Below are 20465 nucleotides of genomic sequence, written 5' to 3' on the forward strand. Positions count from 1 at the left end.
AAATAACATTGATCCTTCGTGAGTCTTTAAGGTTCACAACTTCGACCAATCAACGGTTTATAATGGTGCGAGAGTGTGCGTGTGTACATCTGCGTTATACTACACTCTGATCCAAAATATATGATGCTTTGGTAGGCTAGTTTGGCCTATCAAAATATTGTATATTTCGAAGATGTTTTGGCATACATTTTGAAACAGAGGTAGTAAGTTATAACCGGTATCAGTATTTAAGAAAAATCAAATTAATTTGATCATAACTCTACCCATCCGCATGGTGCCTAGGATTGGACTCTTCCAAGAAAATGTTATACTGGAATCGTTTAGCCTCCTAAAATTTTTGCAGCAAAAATTCTCCTGTAATTTTCTTGGAATCCAAGAAAATGTTACTCCCTCCATTTCAAATTACTTCTAGTAGTTTTAGTTCAAATTATACTGGAATCGTTTAGCCTCCTAAGATTTTTGCAAGAAAAATTCTCCTGTAATTGCTTCTCAGCGGCCAGCCTCATCTAGGAGAAGGCGGCTCAGTCCGTGGCACACCACAGACCACACTCGCTCTGTGCTCCCTCTCTCCAATCTCAAACTTTTCCCCACCCGAAACCCTCGCCCGCGGCCGCACCATGCCGCCGCCGCGGCCGCCGCCGGTGCTGATGGAAGAGCTCCTCGAGGAGGTCTTCTTCCGCCTTCCGCCGGACGAGCCCGCCTGGCTCGTCCGCGCCTCCGCCGCCTGCAAGCCATGGCGCCGCATCCTCGCCGACCGGGGCTTTCGCCGTCGCTACCGCGAGTTCCACCGGACGCCTCCCGTCCTGGGATTCTTCGAAAAGGGCCCCATCTACTCTCACTTCCCTGCCCAGGCCGACCATCCCGATTGGCATGTCATGGACTGCCGCCACGGCCGCGCCCTCTTCGCCGACATCGGGAAGTCCTACCTCATCGTGTTGGACCCCATGACGGGCCACCAGCGCCGCGTGCCCTCGCCTTCGAACAACCTGATCGGCTTCACTGCGGCGGTGCTCTGCACCGCACAAGGCTGCGACCACCACGGTTGCCAAGACGGGCATTTCCTTGTGGCTGTTGTGCGCCCCAAGAAGTTTGAGGAAATCACATCGGGCTGGCTGTACTCATCAGAGACTGACCTCTGGACGGAGTTTGCCTCTGTTAATCACCCCAATGCCAATTATTTCTCTAACATGGATGCGCCTAGCGTCCTTGTGGGCGATGCACTCTACTTCAACATCGATGGCGTCATCGAATGCCAGCTTGGTACACTACGCTTGTCAACGTTCGAGAAGCCGATCGATGGCAATGGGACTGTCATGATGGCGGAAGATGGCGGGTTGGGATACGCTGCCGTGGTTGATGTCACAGATCTAACCCTGTGGTCGAGGGAGGCTGGACCCGAGGGAGCCATGGGATGGACAAAACTCAGGGTAATCGATCTTAAGGCGCTACTCCCTGATGGTGCCCTCTTTATCACAACACAATATGGGATCAGTAGGTCGCCGCGTTCATTGATGATTAGTGGCATCGCGGAGGGCACCCAAGTCATTTTTGTGAGCACATGGGTTGGTTCCTATATGGCCGATCTCAAGTCTGGGCGAGTCAGGATGGTCTCTCGTCCCGGCAGAAAAGTCTTCCCGTACATGAATTTCTACCTCCCAGGTACTATTACTTATGTGCATATGTATATATATAGTATTTGTTAGCAAGTAGAAACATTTTAGAATAGTCTCAACCCTGTATAATCAACTAGCATAGTAGCCCTCACAAATGCGAAGGCATTGTTTTTCGTGTGTAGATTCATTTTGTGAAAAAGTGAATTTATATTTTCCAAAATGTTATTACTATGCAACCATAAATAGTATGACTATATAGCCACCAAAATGTTAGCCTAGACAAAATATCAACAGTTGGATGGTGTTTAGCAGTGTTCTGTACAATTGCGTGGAAAACTTCTTAATCGATCTATTTACTTTTATTTACGTAAGTGGGACATTAGGTTAAAGATGAAAATATACGTATATGATTAGAAATTGTAGGGTTGCATGTTCACTGAAAATGTTATCATATATAAAATATATAATCCTGCACAAATTGTTTTTAATCAGCTTAAGTTTTTGGGAGTGATTATTTTTCCGTTTCATGTGACATCATATTATGAGCACAGAAAACCATTTGTACGCTGTATTAGATCAAATGATCAATGCAAAAAGCTAATGTTTAGATCATGAGCTAGCCAATAGTTTTTGTTTGATGATAAACCAGCGCAACTTTAAAGTTTAGATTGTGGGCTTTGTGGAGTTCTCTTGGTTGACTATTTATTCATGGTTGATAAAATGTGCCTTTAATATCGTGTCAAAATTGTGTCTTTAACATATAATAGATGTGGTATGTTATGAGTAATGTATGTGTGACAGAAATTCATATAATAGATGTGGTATGTTATGAGTTTTTGGGCTCACGTAGAAATGTCCTACTATTCTCATCCAACAGTGGATGACATTTCTTGACACTGCACAATGTACAATGGGTACCTTTGAGTCTTTGACCATTAACCGTTGCATGTATAGCTGCAACCTATTTTTCATGAAAATCTATTTATAACATCTTTTACGTAAAAATGTAGAAGTGTTCTTATTAATTAGTGGCACGTTAGTAATCACAACAAAGAACCAAAGTTGAGATAATAGAGGGCCTCGCTCAATAAAATAGAAGAGGTTCAAAATGTATTAAGTTTGCAATATCTATTTCAGAAGTCATGGCCATATACAAAATAGTATGATCGCATCAATAGCGAGTTAAGTCAGATTTGAAACACAATAGTGCTGAAAGCAAATGATTTAGCAGCCACTCCCTCTCAGTGGTGGAGCTTCCAACAAAAAAGTTGGGATGGGCCAAGCTAAAGAATCCAGTTAATAGTGCTTATGAGTTCCTTCCTGCCTTCCCCCGCAATGCTCTTCTTTAGTTTGCATGAATCCAATTAATAGTGTTTATTGCTGAATAAATAGGCAGTTTTTGGATTAAATTAAACCACAAATAAATTACTAGCATGGCATTGACAGAAATAAACACATGCTGATATTCGATCATGCAAGCACATAGTACGCTAACAGCAGACACATCTACGTATAACACTAGCATGGTTAAAACAGAAATCAGTAGGAGCGGGATAAACGGGTTATACTCTCCAATCGGCCAGGCAGAAGCCGTGGCGGCGGCGGTGGCAGTAGCGGCGTCCTCGGCGGCCTTCTTCTCGGCATCAAGTTTCTTGGCGGCGGCTTTGTCGGCGTCGGTGGACATGGTGACGATTGAAGACGACACAGACGTAGAGGAAGTAGTCGATTGGAGGCGAGCAGTCGCGTAGTCGCTCCCCAAAAACCTAATCGCCCCTCTCCCGTACATCATCTGGAGAGACATGGTTTAGGAGGCCTGCTCTCCCGTCAACCGTGTACACGACGGTGAACGGGATGGAGTCACCGGCGGCAGAAGTAGCAAAGGGAACGACACGGGTGGTGCGCGTGGAGCAGATGCAATCTGTTCGTGGCAGCTAGGGTTGGCCAACGCCTCACATATATATGCGTGTCTGGGTGGAGAGACGTGGGCTGGACCCACGTCCAAGTCGGCGAGAGCCCACGATCCGACGTCTTGGATAGGTGACGCGTTTGTTACGGGCTCTCCGTTCTTGACCAACAAAAATAAGCGCATAGGTATGCGCTCGGCTCGGCTCAATCCCGCAATCCGCGGTGCATCATGACTAGGTGTGGCGTGGCGAGGCGGGTGACGGAGGAGTGCGCGAGGGCCTCTTCTCATCTCAAGCTCCAATGACATGTGGAAGAGAATCCCTTATAAGGAGGTCCAACTCCTTCTCCATTAGCGGGGTGGGACTAAACTTCCCACCACCCCTTGTCATGACACCTACATGGGCCCTTAGAGTTTTTTCTGAAATTGTAAGATGGGCCTAAAGCCCACCCCATATTTCAACAACCCCCCTCCAGATCTCAAGGGCCCATTGTGTCCTCTGTTCCAATCGCTTTTTTGATATACCACTGTTTCAGTGAAGACCTGTTAAGGTTGAACTTCACCTAGAGCATGTAGCTACACTCCGTCACAACTGAACAATGGACTATGCCTTGAATTGTCAATTTGGCGTAAAGAAGTTTCACCACATGTCTTACTAGTACTAGGCTGCCGAAGGCTGACCCCTCGGGTGGAGCATATTAGTCACACTCCTGGCCTATTCATGAGCTTGCTAGAGATCACCCAAATCTCATAGACTGTGACCACCAGTCGACCTCATATAGGTGTGTTCCTCAAAAGACCGCTCTGTAGGATAGCATCTTGCTTGTATAAGCTTTGTAACAAGATAGTAGCCAAGTTTCTTAATTTTCTGACAGCTTTTAATCTCATTCTTATATGTTTGTTGGACTTCATGTTGTCCTTTGAAGTCTTCACTTTGGCAATAACTGTCTGATTGTCATAGTTCATAAGGATAGTCGGAACTTGCTTTTTAACCACTGGCAAGTCCATAAAAAGATCTCGAAGCCATTCTGCTTCGACACCAGATGTGTCTAATGGTGTTAATTATGCTTCCATTGTCGATCTCGTTAAGATCGTTTGCTTGCAAGACTTCCAGGAAACAACACCACCTTCAAGAGTAAATATATACCCAGTTGTGGCCTTCATCTCATCAGCATCAGTGATCCAATTCGCATCACTATACCCTTCAAGTACCGACAGGTATTCGGTATAGTGAAGTCCATAGTTCATAGTACCTTTCAAATAGCGCATAATTCTTTCAATAGCATGCATCATCTGGTTTGGAAACAAATTGGCTCAGTTTGCTCATAGCAAACGCGATGTCAGGTCTCGTTGCGCTCGCTAGATACATGAGTGAACCAATAATTTAAGAGTATCTCAATTGATCCTTAGTTGTGCCTTCGAACTTTCGAATCAACACACTAGGATCATATGGTGTTTGAGATGGTTTGCAGTCCGAATATCCAAAATGACCCAACACCTTCTCAACACAATGAGATTGCAGAAGTGTAATCCCACCCTCATCATCTCTCAGTAGCTTGATATTCAAGATAATATCGGCCACATCAAGGTCCTTCATCTCAAAGTTCTGAGACAAAAATGACTTAACCTCCTCAATCACTTTGAGGTTGGTTCCAAATATTAGTATGTCATCAACATACAAGCACAATATAACTCCTTCGCCCCCCCATGGCGATAGTATACACATTTGTCAGCTTCATTAACAACAAAGCCGACATATGTCAGAGTTGTATTAAACTTCTCATGCCATTGCTTAGGTGCTTGTCTCAGGCCATATAAGGATTTTAGCAACTTATACACCTTTCCTTCCTGACCATCTATTACAAAGCCATCTGACTGTTGCATTAAACTTCTCATGCCATTGCTTACGTGCTTGTCTCAGGCCATATAAGGATTTTAGCAACTTACACACCTTTTCTTCCTGACCATCTATTACAAAGCCATCTGACTGTTGCATATAGATTTCCTCATCTAGGTCTCCTTTCAGGAAGGCCGTCTTAACATCCATCTGGTGGATGAGAAGACCATGTGAGGCCGCCAACGAGAGTAATACTCGAATGGTGGTCAGTCTGGCCACATGTGAATAAGTATCGAAGAAAATCTTTTTCTTTTTGGGCATAACCCTTGGCCACAAGCCTAGCCTTGTACTTTTCAATAGTACGGTCAGGCCTAAGCTTCTTTTTGAACACCCACTTACATCCCAATGGTTTACAACCGTAGGGACGTTTAGTGATCAACCATGTCCCGTTAGCCATGATGGAGTCCATCTCGCTACGGACAACATCCTTCTAGTAGTCGGCATCTGGAGATGCATATGCTTCTGAAATATAAGTGGGAGTTTCATCCACGAGGTACACGAGGAAATCATCACCAAAGGTCTTTGCAGTCCTTTGTCTCTTCCCCTACCAAGGGTTTCCTCGTCATCCTCAGGATTTTCATCATGTGTTTGTTCATAATATACCATGGGAATGGCATGCTCAGGAGTCTCCTCAGATTCCTGTCTAGAAGTGCTTTGCATATCTCATAGGAAATATATTCTCGAAGAATGTAGCGTCCTTAGACTCCATAATTGTAGAGAAAATTGCTTCTATACAATCGACAACCTCTGCAATGGCTTATTTGCCATCAAACAAAGCTTCGGTGCTTATATACCAAACACAAACAAAATCTATTGCCTATATACCACTAGCAGTTAGTGTTAACTCAGTCCGTTAAGTGCCCAAAATGACCATCCTGCCCTCAATGGCAAATAAGCAAACAACTGTAGAACATGTCCAGAAAAAAAATTGACAACATTCCTCCTCTATTTTCAGCATTCCAGCAAAATTATAGTGATTATCTAACAATTCCAGGATATAAATAATTCCAGCAACAGAGTAATATACTCAAGAAAATTCACGTCATTTAGAAGACACTCATAAAACACCATATTAAAATTCTCACACAATCAGTACCAAGTTCACATCGTCCAGAACCAAAATACCACAACCAAAATATGTTGTTCACACAAGCAAGTCTCTAAATAAAATAGCATACACATGAAGAGCTGCGATACAGAAATAATACGCAAGATTTTAGAGCATTTCATAGTTTCAACTTTTTTTTGCTTTGACTGGCCATTGCTTGGTTGTTAGGCGTAGCTCTCTTCTTGCTTCGAGTTCCCATTGCAGGGCTGTCAGGCGCAGCAGATATCACCTTTGATCTACATCAAAAAAATTGATTACATACTATGGTACACTCATAGAATATAAGTAAATTTGGTGCAGTTTTCATACCTTCTAGATTTAGAGGTAGTCTTCGGTGATGTCGACTTGGCAACATCGCCTTGAATTGCATCACTTGGACATGAAAGTAGAGCTAGTGCAGTTTCATTTTCACTTGGACACAGAAGTAGAGGTAGTGTACCATCAGTTGCTTGATCTGTTGTTGTACAAATAGCTTGTGTAATGGGTTTTTTCTTTCTTTTGTCCCTGCATGAGTTTCACATATTATAGCTTAATTAAGACAAGAGTAAGGTGGAACAGAAATCTCATATTGAAATAGAAAGTACCTTTTCTGCTTTGCTACTTCCGCATAGGCTTCTAGTGCTTCAGGAGCAGCATCTTTGCAGCTTTGCCATCTATGTCCATAAGCTTTGCAAATTGGACATTGGTGTTGGCCTTTCTTTCCCTTTCCCTTGCTATTTTCAGCACCACTTTTGTGCCTCTGTACCTTTGGCCTCCCAGGGGCCCTCCTAAGGATTGGGGGGTTCAAGAAGAATTCTTTGTTCACACTTGGCCATTGAGACATGTCGGTTAGGCCAGGAAGAATAGGAGTATAAGCTGCAGCAAACTTGGCAACGCTGTAACAATCATCAACGAAGTCTTCTATTGTGACCCCCCTAATTCCAGTAATAAAGCTAATTGCATGTTTGCAAGGCTTCCCGGAGACTTGAAATGCCCTGCATGTGCATGTCCTGTTTGCTAGATCAGTGACGTGGCGCTTGCCACCTAGCGCAACACTCTCACTCACCTCTGCAATCATGTCATCTATTCTCTCATATTCAATGTCCAGCCCCCTGCTTATGTCATTCAACTCCTTCATGACACTTGGAAGTATACGCCGACCTTGAAATTTTCTAGCTACCCTTCTCTTCTCAAACTTAATCGTAATCTTTCTCCTTATCTTGTCCATGAGCTGAAACAACATTAAACCTTTGTGCTTGCGGATCCAGTTGTTGAAACACTCGGCCAAATTATTTGTCACATAATCCACTTTTGAGGAGGTTGAATATTTGCTCCTTGACCATAGCCTGTTGTGGTACTTGTTTAAGTATGCTATTGCAGTAGCCTTTTTCTCCTCTATGGCTGCCATGTGATAGTCAAACCCTCGAGGAGTTCATGAATAAGCAGTTGGCCACAAATGATCATCAAAAACTTTACCATGGAATTTTTTCTTGAAGTTCACAACCAAGTGTCGCATGCATTCTCTATGTTCAGCATACCCAAATACCTGTTCGATTGCAGTGTCAATCCCTTTTCCTGCATCTGAACATATAGCTAGACCAGGGGAGAGCCAATAGATAATTGGCCTCTATACTTGCCTGTCAAATGAGTGCTATCTATCGCCAAGTAAGGTCTGCAGCCAGCCAAGAATCCATCGCACAAAGGCTTCAGCCCAACAAACATCCGTATGAAATATTTTTTCTGATCATACTCCATGTGGTCAACCGAACTATACTTCCAGGAGACCTCTTCTCAACCTCAGCTTTCCAAGCATATAGCTTGTCAAAAGAATCATCCCAATTACCAAACAACTTAGCCATTTCTAGCCCTTTGCCACGGAATACTTTTGTATATTGGACCTTGATCTTGTACTTGTCATGTAGCCTCCTGCGTAATTCCATCGGCCGAACACTAGGATCTTCTTTTACCCAGTCCATGACTTTCTCACATACCCATGCCTTTGAAGCATTTTTCTGCTTCTTTTTCTTCTTTGTGCTGGAACATGTGTGCTCCTGCACATGAACTTTGACCTGCATTAAATAAACAATGGGAAAAACTAGTGTTAGTCAGTTGCATTTTATAACAAAACATCATTGAACAAAATTATGCAACTAAAATGGTTGACTAGGTAGTACGCCTAACAGATATAGCACTACCTAGTTAACCATTTTAGTTGCATAATTTTGTTAGGCATACACTAGTGGCATAATTTCTCGGGCTCTCTATTTATGCAATTTCTCGGGCTCTCTCTCTTTTTACCTAGTCAAAAACTGCATAAAAAGAGAGAGCCCGAGAAATTACCTAGCACAAAATAGCAGAGAGAGAGGTTGAGCTGCATTCGTCTGCCATGCCTTCCTCCTCGTCGGGCATGGAAATCTGGGGCGGAGGGGCTGCTGCAAGTGCGCCCATAGAAGAGTTGATCTTGGGAAGAGCCTCGGCCGTCGGCGCCACTGCCCTACTCTCCACTTCGCCGGAATCCCCAATCCTAGCGTTCTGGGCGACATGGCCGCTGGGAGAGGTTGCCGCTGCTAGCCCGTTTGCGGAGGCCATCGAAGACGCGGTAGACGAGAGGGATAGAGGCGCGGCGCGGCGGGATCGTGCGGCAGGGGCTGGGGAAGCGCCGGCGGCGGTTCCGCCATTAGGCGTCGCCTGGATAGGGTCGAAGATGCGGTGGGCGAGAAGCCTTGAGGCGCAGCGGCGTCGAGATTCTGCGGCAACAGCGGGGGTTGGGGGAGCGGCGGCAGGGGCGATGGTGGCGCCGGCGGCGGTTCCGCCATTGTCGCTCGCTGGAGGTTGCCCTTGTGCGTGCGTGCGTGGGGATGGGGAGGGTTAGGTGTGCGTGCGTTGAGTTGTGGTCTCGTGGAGAGTCAGGTGCGTGGGCGAGTTGTCTTTTTTTTAATCTGCAGCGAGGGTAAAATTGGATTTTGCAAGAAAACTGACAAGAAAACAGAAACTTGGTAACGGGAGACTAACGTCCATGGCAAATAAGCAATAGATTTGGTTTGTGTTTGGTATATAAGCACTGAAGCTTTGTTGGATGGCAAATAAGCCATTGCAGAGGTTGTCGATGGTATAGAAGCAATTTTCTCATAATTGTACCGACCTTCTGGTTAGGTACCTCAGATTTCACTACTAGAAATTTATAGCGAATGCTATTCTTAGCATAGCCCAAATTCACGCCTCTGATGTTTCAGAGTGGTAGCAAAGTTCCTCCAGCAATTAGGGAGCTTAGCGATTATACATCCCGCGACCAATTTGCCTGGTAAATCGCACTTAGGAAGCTCAAGCTCCTTAGCGATGCATATTATCTCATGAGCTTGTTCCAAATACAAGACGATTTTCGACCATCTTGTAATCGTGGAACTGCTCTATAATATACATCTCGCTCCCAGCATTGGTGATGTCGAACTTAGATTCGAGCGCCTCCCACAAGTCCTTGGCAAGCCGCACATGTAAATATGCGTCAACCAACTTGCTTCCGATCACACTAAGAACTGCTCCAAGAAATATGACGATGGCTTCCTTGAACGCCTTCTCCTGTTCAGGAGCAATCGTTCCCGTGGAAGGGACACAGGCGACCTAGAACACGTTCATAGCCGTAAGCCATAAGGTGGTTTTGGTCTGCCAACGCTTAAAGTATTTACCGGTAAACTTATCCGGTTTCAGTGCAGCGGCAAAGCCACTAGCCAAAAAATGCCTACACAAATTAGGTTTTTAGATTGCTGAATAAATAGGCAGTTTTTAGATTAAATTAATCCACGAATAACTTACTAGCATGGCATTGACAGAAATAAACACATGCTGATATTCAATCATGCAAGCACATACTACGCTAACAGCAGACACATCTACGTATAACGCTAGCATGGCTAAAACAGAAATCAATAGGAACGGGATAAATGGGTTATACCCTCCAATTGGCCAGGCAGAGGCCGCGGCGACGGCGGTGGCAGCAGCGGCATCCTTGGCGGCCTTCTTCTCAGCTTCAAGTTTCTCGGCGGCGGCTTTGTCGGTGTCGTTGGACATGGTGACGACGCAAATGTAGAGGAAGTAGTCGATCGGAGGCGAGCAGTCGCTCCCCAAAAACGTAATCACCCCTCTCCCGTAGAGGATCTGGAGAGGCGGGGTTTCAGAGGCCTGCTCTCCCATCAACCGTGTACACGGTGGAATCACCGGCGGCAGCAGCAGCAAAAGGAACGACAGGGGCGGTGCACGTGGAGCAGATGCGATCTGTTCGTGGCGGCTAGGGTTGGCCAACGCCTCACATATAGGTATGAGAGCTCGGCTCGGCTCAATCCCGCAACCCACGGCGCGTCGTGACGAGGCGTGGCGAGGCGGGCGGCGGAGGAGTGCGCGAAGGCCTCTTCTCTTCTCAAGCTCCAGTAGCATGTGGAAGAGAATCCCTTATTAGGAGGTCCAACTCCACTAGCGGGGCGGGACTAAACTTCCCACCACCCCTTGTCATGACACCTACATGGGCCCTTAGAGATTTTTCTGAAATTGTAAGATGGGCCTAAAGTCCACCCCATATGTCAACATTTATGCTCTCCTGTAGCCAAGCTAAAAGAAGTTGGGCGTGGTTGAATCGGGGGCAGAGCTCAGAGCTGGATGTGAGGCAGTGCTGGACCCTAGATGGATGCGAGGTCGACAGGCAGTGCTGAACCCTAGATGGATGTTTTGGTCTGCTAATGGACTGGGCTGGCATATATATAATTTTTTCCCTCCTGGCTGGGCGGGCGACGACCAACTTTTGTCCTCATGAAGCCCCGCCAGTGCTACCTCTAGTTCTCTAAGAGTTCTAGTCTTGGACATAGTTAGAATTATACTTTTGGAACTTCGACCACATAATATTTAAATATCTGGATTAGGAACTTGAAAATGATATGCATAAGTTTGTCTCAAAACATACTTTCACAATAGATGTTTTAACAAATATAATAATATACTCGATTAGAATTTGGTCAAAGAGTCGAAGTTATGTTTTCTAAGCCGTGCTGATGTCCAAAATGGAAGCTTGAAGAGAGATTAAGGAAGTATGAACTAATCTAGTAAAGCAATGAAATTCTCAAAATGAAGTTGCCCCAACCTATATACTATCGAAACAAAGATATTCAACTAAATAAGCCTGCATTTATTTAAAGGTCACTACTAAATACAATAGTACTTTTAACAATGTTCGATGCAAAAGATACTAAAATTAGAAGATTACCTAGATATGTAATTTCAGTTTATACTTCAACAAAAAAAAAAGATCGGTAGTGAATGAACGCTATTTCATGTACCTGGGCAGCTTGCGAGCAGAATCAATTCCATATTGAGATTGAAGGAACAAACAGCTAGATACATGCAAGAATTATGACACTTTGATAATAGTGAAGGCTTGCAGATAGGCAAACAACCCTCCTACAAGAGAATGGGCATGTTAAAAATCTGTCACGTTTTGATATATGATAAATTAACAAAATAAAGAAAATTTCATCACGGTGTCCAAAAAAGCAAAATTTCTTCAGACCACTAATGCTATGAGTCCTAGCAATCATTTGATTTGAAGATGACTTGAGTAACTAATGCTATTCTGCAACAGGGAATGAGAACAATTAACTGCTTCCTTCTATAAAATTTGTCAAACGTCTTATCTGGCAAAATGGAATGGCATACATGCACAAATTAAATAGGCTGCGAGCAAGGAATCCATACATAGCTTTTCTGCCCAGAATACAAATCTGATGCATGAACAAATTAAATATACATGCAGCGACCAAGGAATCCAGGCGCATCTTCAACCAAAGACCTAGTCCTCAGAAGCTAACATGTAACATAAATCCATAATAACATTCTCTGCAGGGACTCTCCCTGAACTTGGCAGCAGCATAAGGTAAAATCAAGAAGGTGAGCAGGGGAATAGAAAAAGAACACGTATGATCTCAAAAGGGAATATATATATATATGTCTGTACTTGCTTTGCTGATCACCATGCTGGAAGATCATATTTCCTTAACCTTTTTCTCTTTATGCTACGTGGATCTCTTGATGGCCTTCGTAAAAGATTATATTCCCCCGCTGCAATCTGGCTCGCTTCTATCTAGTGCATCACAAGATGAGAAACTGAAAAAAAAGGACTGTCCTTTAGATTCGACGATGAGGGGAGGTAGAGAAGGACTAACCAGAGTAGTAGATAAGTTCTTTTTTTTTTTTGCAGGGAAGAGTAGTAGATAAGTTGAGGATGGAGATGTCCTGCAGGTCGCCGTTGAGGGTGATGGCCGGGCGGCTGCGGACGATAGGCTTGGGGTGAGGCGGGCATATTCATGTATCTGACCACCATGTTTAATAGAGCAGCCTACCACTATAGGGCATCACCCAGGAGCGGTGGTGTTCTTGTGCATGTGGGCTGGATGGAGATGGAGAGGTGTTTCGACCTGACTTGGGCGACGATGAACCTGAGAAAAAGCAAAGGGGAGGATTGTTCATGACAAAGGGGTTGATGGTAGTGAGGGCTCATATTGGTCGTGCAGCTAGAAAACAGGAAGGGCCGACAATGGGCGTTGGAACTCGGACGGTAGGAAGTGACGGTGCAAGGGTTTAGGGAGGACGCGTGGCAGGGACACATGGTGCAAATTCATTTCCATGATCAATTCCTGAACTCTGAAATGGGTTGTGAGATTCATGGCATACTCAAGGGCGTGTGGACAGCTGGACGCCCATGCGAACACATCCCTAGCTTAGCTTAAATCTAATCCGTTTTAATTCTGTATATAATAATATGGGTCCGTGTAATGAATGGTAAGATGTTTCTGATTTTTTTTTGGTAATTTCTAGTATATTTCCCCCTTTTCTGATTAGCCTGTAAATTACTTTTAGTATATAATAGATCCCCTTTTACAATCTTTCAGTGGCACTTAGAAATCTGAAATGAAAATATGTCTGTTAGCTAGTTGCCTTACACATGACGACATATGTGCTCAAGAAAAAGTGGTGTTCCTTCCGAGTACAAGTCCATACTCTTAACGATTCTATAAATGTATGTATCTACATTCTGTGTTTGTGTTAGTGCGACGTGTCGGTCCGGTCCCGGTGCAATTGGTGAGTAAGCAAATAAATATGATCCATCAATCAATATATTTTACATTCTAAATTTCTTGCATTTCTGCAGCAATGGAAGCAGCTTCCACGGGCCAGGGGCAATGAGCTGGTGTTTCAAGTGTTTGTCAAGCTCTAGCTGGGGATGTGGTAGTAGTGATAGTATTGGGTCATCCGGTTGGCTGCTTGCAGTTTGTAAAGTTGTTGTTTCGCTGCTTGGCTGCTGGCAGTTTGTAAAGTTGTTGTTTCGCTGCTTGGCTGCTTGCAGTTTGTAAAGTTGTTGTTTCGCTGCTTGGCTGCTGGCAGTTTGAAAAGACCTTTGCAGTCACCGTGTGATCTAGTGAGATATGGAAACCGGCTATGGAGGAAGACCCAAACATCATGTAGAATTCGAAGCGTGGACAGTTTAGGCACTTTCTAAGCATGTCTATTTCTCGTATTTTCTTCTCTCTATTTTTTTTCCCAGCAGCAGACTTGACTTTATCTAAAGCAGCCACCTGTCAAAGAATGTTCTTGTTTTTCAGTCTTCTTTCTCTTTTCGGGGGCAGAGCTTAAAAAATATGGACAGTAACGATCGCGTGATATCAATTTATCGGCCTCGTCATCGAAAGCGGCTTCCAATTGCTTGGAAATTCATACCCCGTGTACTGCATATGCATTTCGCTAAGCAGTTGAAGAAAGTCTGGAATTGACAATATACACACAGTGGCAGTTTTCTCCACAAGCAGTTCATGTGCTGCTGTGGGAAGGCATTGCAGAGCCGTCGAGGTGGCACAATTCTCTCGGCATTGCTGGAGAAATGCTTGAAACTGAACTTATTTTGGCGTTATATCAAAAATCCACTGAGGTCAAGTTGCATGATAAGATGAGGAAAACAACTGCTATGCTACTGATAACCTGCTTTGTTTGGGAATGTAATCCATCTGAGTAACTAGCTCTCATGAGGGGATTGTCAAAACAAGACCACTTTTCACCTCACCTACCGGGACACCAGGTAGCTAGCTCCCATGAGGACTTATCAGAACTGTAGCCGCGTCAACATGGAAACTGAAGATCAAAGTGCATCACCTCTTCTTTGGCTTCGCTGCAAAGTGAGGAGCAAATCCTTGTTTTAGTATATAACCGTTCCTCTAAAATATTCGGTCAGACGAGGACGAGCCCGTGGCTCGATGGCTGGTTGTGGCAGTGGCCACCCAATCCGCCCAAGATCGATCCCTGTGATTGATATGGGTCTTTCACCTTGGGTAATTGTTTCCCTTGTAAGGTACTCCCTTCGTTCCGAATTATTTGTCACAGGTATGGATGTATCTAGATGTATTTTAGTTCTAGATACATTCATTTCTGCGACGAGTAATTTGGAACGGAGAGAGTACCTCGCACATCTATGCGTCATAGAGGTGATGATGTATCCGTTCACGGGGTCGGATGACTTCAGAAATTTCTGAGACGTGTCGTGTCTATATAGACTGTAGATCTTGGTATCAACATAGCGAGTGTGTGTAGTGGTGTGTGTGCGTGCGTGCGTCTGGTGTGTCTTGTGTGCTTGTTCTGATCTTCGACAGTCCACATGTATCCATGTAATCAAGGCTCTTTGAACTGATTTTATTTTCTCTGTTTTCTGGCTTCACCATTCCGAGGAGTGAATAGCATAAAACCACCCCAATTCGCTTTAGGGTTTCAAAAAACTACCATAAATTTGTTTGTGACTAATAACTACCGGAGTCGGCGTCGGCTGTTTCAAAAAACCCAAAACACCCGTGGCTAAGAAATTAAACTGGTTTATGACAGATCGGGCCCGCACCTAAACGAACCGTATGTTTGACCGTTCGTTTGACCGTTAACTGACACGTGGGGCCCACATATAAGTTATCTCTTCCTCCTTCTCTCCCTTCTCTCTCTGTGTGTGTGCGCGCGCGCCAGTCGGTAAGGAGCAGCAACAACGGCGACCGGCAAAGAATAGCAGCAGGCGCAGCCGGCAAGGAACATCGCCGCAGCTGGCAAGGAGCAGCAGGCGTGGCTGACAAGGACTCCACCTGGACCGAGCCCGTCATCCACCTGGAGGAGCCCCGCCTCCGCGCCGAGGGCGGCGCCACCACCTCGTCCCGACGCCGCCATCGACCACCACCTCGAGCTGGCGCCGAGGTCGGCCACACTGCCGCCATGAAGGAGGTGCAAGGGCCCGACGAGCCCCGTCTCCCCGCCGAGGCCGGCCACACTGCCGCCATGAAGGAGGTGCAAGGGCCCGACGAGCCCCGTCTCCCCGCTGAGGCCGGCCACACCGCCACCACCTCGAGCCGGCGCCGCCATTGACCGGCCCGTCGAGCTTCTCCATCGCCGACCACGCTGCTGCCCACGACCCGGCCGCCGACGCATCGAGCTGCTCCACCGCGGGCCACTGCTTCCCGCGACCTGCCACCGCCGAGCCGCCGGCGCCTCGAGCTGCTCCACCGCCAGCTACGGACGCCGCAGAGTCGCCGCCGCCATTCCTCATGGCGAATGCGGCTAGCTTCTCCCAGAGACCCGATTGTATAGGGACCTGATTGCTTTTTAAAAAAAACTTACATGGACTATTTTGTAAAACTTACATAGTGTAAGAGACACTAACATGTGGGCCCCACATGTCAGTTAACGGTCAAACAAACGGTCAAACAGGTGGTTTGTTTAGGTGCGGGCCCAGCCTATCATAATCGCGATCAAATGCAAACCACTCGGCGATTTGGGTTTTTTGAAACAGCCGACGTCGATTCTGGTAGTTATCAGTCACAAACAAATTTGCGGTAGTTTTTTGAAACCCTAACACGAATTATGGTAGTTTTATGCTATTCACTCCCATTCCGAGCCATGACATCATTTCTATGTGTGGATAGAAATCGTTCAATTCCTTCGAGCGCCGGGCCGGAGTAACACGTTGGAAGGTGCCTACCGGGAGCCAAGGCGAGGGTCATGATCGCAGGCCGTTGGTCGTGAAAACCAGTGCCACAGCCCCGACCGCCCAAGCACCCCCACGATCACGATGGGACGCCGTGCTATACAAATCGATCTCTTCGTTTAGCCTCCAAAAAAATCATTTTCACAAGAAATTTTTGTTAAAAGCTCTGTCTCGTATAATTGCTTCCCAGCCCCAACTAGCAGAAGGCTGAGCCGAACCAGTCAGTCACCTCCTCCGTACTCGCTCTCTCTCCGATCTCAACTGTTCTCCACCCGAAACCCTCGCCCGCGGCCGCACCATACCGCCGCCGCCGGCGGTGCTGATGGAAGAGCTCCTCGAGGAGGTCTTCTTCCGCCTTCCGCCTGGCTCGTCCGCGCCTCCGCCGTCTGCATGCCATGGCGCCGCATCCTCGCCAACCCGGGCTTTCGCCGCCGCTACCGCGAGTTCCATCCAACACCTCCCGTCCTGGGAATCTTGGAAAAGGTCGGCGCCCGCATCGTCGCCATCCCCGCCCATTTCCCTGCCCAGACCTGCCATCCTGAATGGTATGCCATGGACTGCCGCCACGGCCGCGCCCTCTTCACCGAGTTCGGGAAGACCAATGACCTCGTCGTCTTGGACCCCGTGACGGGCCACCATCGCCGCGTGCCCTCGCCTTTCAACCGTCTGGCCTGCTACAGTGCGGCGGTGCTCTGCGCCACACAAGGCTGCGACCACCACGGCTGCCAAGATGGGCATTTCCTTGTGGCCGTCGTGTGCCGCGATGCGCTCCAGGGAGTCACGTTGGGCCGGCTCTACTCATCGGAGACTAACCTCTGGACGGAGCTCGCCTCTGTTCATCACCCTGATGTCAATTATACTACCTCTACCATGGCCGCGCCTAGCGTACTTGTGGGAGATACACTCTACTTCAACATCCATGGTGACATCGAGTGCCAACTGGGCACACTATGCTTGTCAATGTTCGAGAAGCCCATCGTTGGCAATGGCACTCTCGTGACCGTGGAAGACGGGGGGCTGGGATTTGCTGCACTGGTGGATGTCACAAATCTAACCCTGTGGTCAAGGGAGGCCGGATTGGAGGGTGCCATGGGATGGACAAAGCTCAGGGTAATTGATCTTAAGAAGCTAGTTCCTGATGGTGCCCTCTCAATCCCAACACGTTTTGAATTTGATGCCCTCGCGATCCCAACAAAATATAGGAGGTTGCCGCCCGGTGGACTGGAGATTAGTGGCTTCGCGGAGGGCACCCAAGTCATTTTTGTGTGCACAAGTGTTGATTCCTACATGGTGGACCTCAGGTCAGGGCGAGCGAGGAAGGTAACCCGTCATGGCACAGAATCATTTCCCTACACGAGCTTCTACATCCCAGGTATTAGCAACATGTTAGTGGCATTTAGCAACATGGACTGAAAATACACAACTTAGCAAGTAAACACACGCATTATGGTAATATTTTCAAAATTCCCGCACTTCTGCAGCAATGGGTGCGGCTTCTCCGGGCCAGGGGCGATGAGTTTGTTATTCAAGTGTCTTTCAAGCTCAAGTTGCAGGAGCAAGGGCTTCTGGATCAAGTGGGAGGTGGTAATAATGATGTTAGTTATGGCACAAGTGTCGCTTTGAATCTGTGAGATTACTGCGTGTCTTTGCATTGTGTTAAACATTGTTGCTTTTGTGTTTGCAATTTGTAAAGAATTTTTCAGCCCTTTTGTGATATTCAGAAATATGGCAATACCAGCATGACGTGAAGATGATTTGAAATGTTTGACACATACATCTACAACACCTTGGTTTAGGATAAGTTTTTATCTACAATGGCAGTGAACTACCAGTGTTGCCAAAGGGAAAACATTCCTTTTGACATGCAAGAAGCTGCAGGCTACCTGTAGCCAGGCCAGATCTTCTTTTCTAAGAACCCAGGCTAGATCTTGAGTATCCTTATTCAGTATTTGGCATGCCTCAGTATTTGTAAACACAATTCTCCACCCTTCTTCACACCTGTTAGGTCATAAGGACAGCGGAAACAATCGAACCGAGCATCATACCGCTAACCAACTTCATAATGCACAAAACCTGAATTGACTATTAATGCCTTTATAGTTAAGTGGCTTCACTAAGGGCACCCAAGTAATCTTTGTAACCACAAGTGTTGGTTCATACTTGGCCGATCTCAAGACAGGGCGAGCCAGCAAGGTGTCTGGTCCTGTCAGACAATTCTTTCCCTTCATGAGCTTCTACATCCCAGGTACACTCCTTTGTTCCAATCTGTCAGTGACACTTTGCAATATGAAGTCGAAATATGGCACTTGGAACTCCTTTGTTGGCATGATGATATATTTACAGAATTATTGCATGTCTGCAGCAATGGAAGCAGATTCTACAAGCCAGGGGCAATGAGCTGGTGTTTCAAGTGCTTGGCGAGTGCAGGGCCAGCGAGGTGGTAGTAGTGATGTTAGACATGCATGGATACATGGCACAGAGTGTGGCTGTGAATCTGTAAGGTTGCTGCTGGTGTTAGTCTTGGTTTATGGAACTTTGTTTAAGATGTTGTTGCTTTCGTACTTGCAATTCGGAGGAATTTCGTTTAAGAAGTTACTGCTTTCGCACTTAATTTCTAAGCACGCGCTAGCTTGATCAGGAAAAATACCAGGTCTTCAAGAATTTTGTTTCCATTCTTGACATCTTTGTGTCTCTCTTCTTCCAGAAAGGTGACCCGACTTCATTAGAGTTCTAAGCAGCCATGTCTAACCATGTCGAGCACGGCATATACTGTATATGCATTTTGTTAAGCAGGCCAACATAATCTCGAAGGCATACGACCAAATGAAGGAGTAGCATTGTGCACATTTGCAAGACAAAACATGGGTGTTTCTAGCGTTGGTCAAAATCTTAGGTTTGTGCGCACACATTATGTTTTGTGGGCGGGGAGGGTGCTAACAAGTTAACGTGTACTATAAACGCATCATAATTTGTTGTCCAGCCATACTCCTTTATGGCCCATCTTAAGCAGACTTGTAATACTAAACCTTTATCTCGTAAACCTGCAAAATCCTGATATTTGTGCATGTTGATATATTATGTTTCTGAGATCTGTGATTTGTATCTTTTCATATTGTCCTAGTTTTAGTGGTAGTTTTTCACAGACAGTGTGGATATGTCGATCTATACATTAACTAACTTGGGTCTGCTATTGCTGCTACCTTGTGAAGCCTTGAGTTGGTTAGTTTTATTTTAAGTTTTTTTTGTAACAACAGTCTTTATTTTAAGTTGGTTAGTTTAACTAAGTAGAACCCTACTAATTTTGGTCAGTAATATATTCTTTTGAATTGTTTCCTGATCTTGATACAAGAGTTAGTGTTAATGGCATGCTTGGTTATACACCAAAAAGAAATTAATAGGGCTGAAGACTAGACCAACATATTTCCCGCTGATGATTTTTTTTATTACATTGCACCACGAGGAGATGTTTCCTTTATATACTTCTAAAGGAGTGAGGCGTTTTGGCTCCTAGGAGCATCTGCACCCGCGCTAAATAAAGAAATCAAAACAAATACCAGAAAAATTCAAAAAATTCTAATTATTTTTGGCATGGTAGATAATTTGGTGCGTGATGTCCGGTCCAAATTTCAAATCATTTGGACATCTGAGTAGCTCTCGGCAAAAAAGACGAATTTGGGGCCTGTTAAATAGTGTACCGTTCATATACTGTTCTGACCCAATTTGTCTTTTTTGCTGAGAGCTACTCAAACGTCCAAATGCTCTGAAATTGAGAGCGCACCTCACGCACCAAATTATCTACCATGCACCAAAAATTTGGTATTTTTGAATGTTTTTGAATTTTTTATGAATTATTTCTTGACCGGGTGCAGATGTGCCCGGGCTAAGAATTGGATATTCGTAAAAGTATTTATGTTATACAA

At 45.6% G+C, this 20465-nt stretch overlaps 2 protein-coding genes across 2 annotated transcripts; both read left to right on the forward strand.

The window, feature by feature from the left end:
* The first annotated feature begins 530 nt into the window (after positions 1-530).
* Positions 531-14189, forward strand: LOC123123300 (uncharacterized). The gene is made up of 2 exons (XM_044543775.1): positions 531-1659; positions 13690-14189. Exons 1-2 carry the CDS (start codon positions 618-620, stop codon positions 13722-13724), a joined length of 1077 nt encoding a protein of 358 aa, XP_044399710.1. The 5' UTR covers positions 531-617; the 3' UTR covers positions 13725-14189.
* A 2586-nt stretch (positions 14190-16775) lies between these two features.
* LOC123125817 (uncharacterized) lies at positions 16776-18433 on the forward strand. Its single transcript, XM_044546265.1, has 2 exons — positions 16776-17917; positions 18027-18433. The coding sequence occupies exons 1-2, from the start codon at positions 16936-16938 to the stop codon at positions 18059-18061; spliced, it is 1017 nt and encodes a 338-aa protein (XP_044402200.1). The 5' UTR covers positions 16776-16935; the 3' UTR covers positions 18062-18433.
* The last annotated feature ends 2032 nt before the right edge of the window (positions 18434-20465 follow it).

The sequence above is a fragment of the Triticum aestivum genome, chromosome 5D (genome assembly GCF_018294505.1).
Source record: "Triticum aestivum cultivar Chinese Spring chromosome 5D, IWGSC CS RefSeq v2.1, whole genome shotgun sequence".
Taxonomy (NCBI): domain Eukaryota; kingdom Viridiplantae; phylum Streptophyta; class Magnoliopsida; order Poales; family Poaceae; genus Triticum; species Triticum aestivum.

Bases quoted from the DNA above. Each gene is read 5' to 3' on its own strand.
- LOC123123300 (XM_044543775.1), top strand. From the start codon at position 618: ATGCCGCCGCCGCGGCCGCCGCCGGTGCTGATGGAAGAGCTCCTCGAG. The intron at 1,660-13,689 runs GTACTATTACTT...GCATTTCTGCAG, and splicing joins CATGAATTTCTACCTCCCAG to CAATGGAAGCAGCTTCCACG.
- LOC123125817 (XM_044546265.1), top strand. From the start codon at position 16,936: ATGCCATGGCGCCGCATCCTCGCCAACCCGGGCTTTCGCCGCCGCTAC. The intron at 17,918-18,026 runs GTATTAGCAACA...GCACTTCTGCAG, and splicing joins CACGAGCTTCTACATCCCAG to CAATGGGTGCGGCTTCTCCG.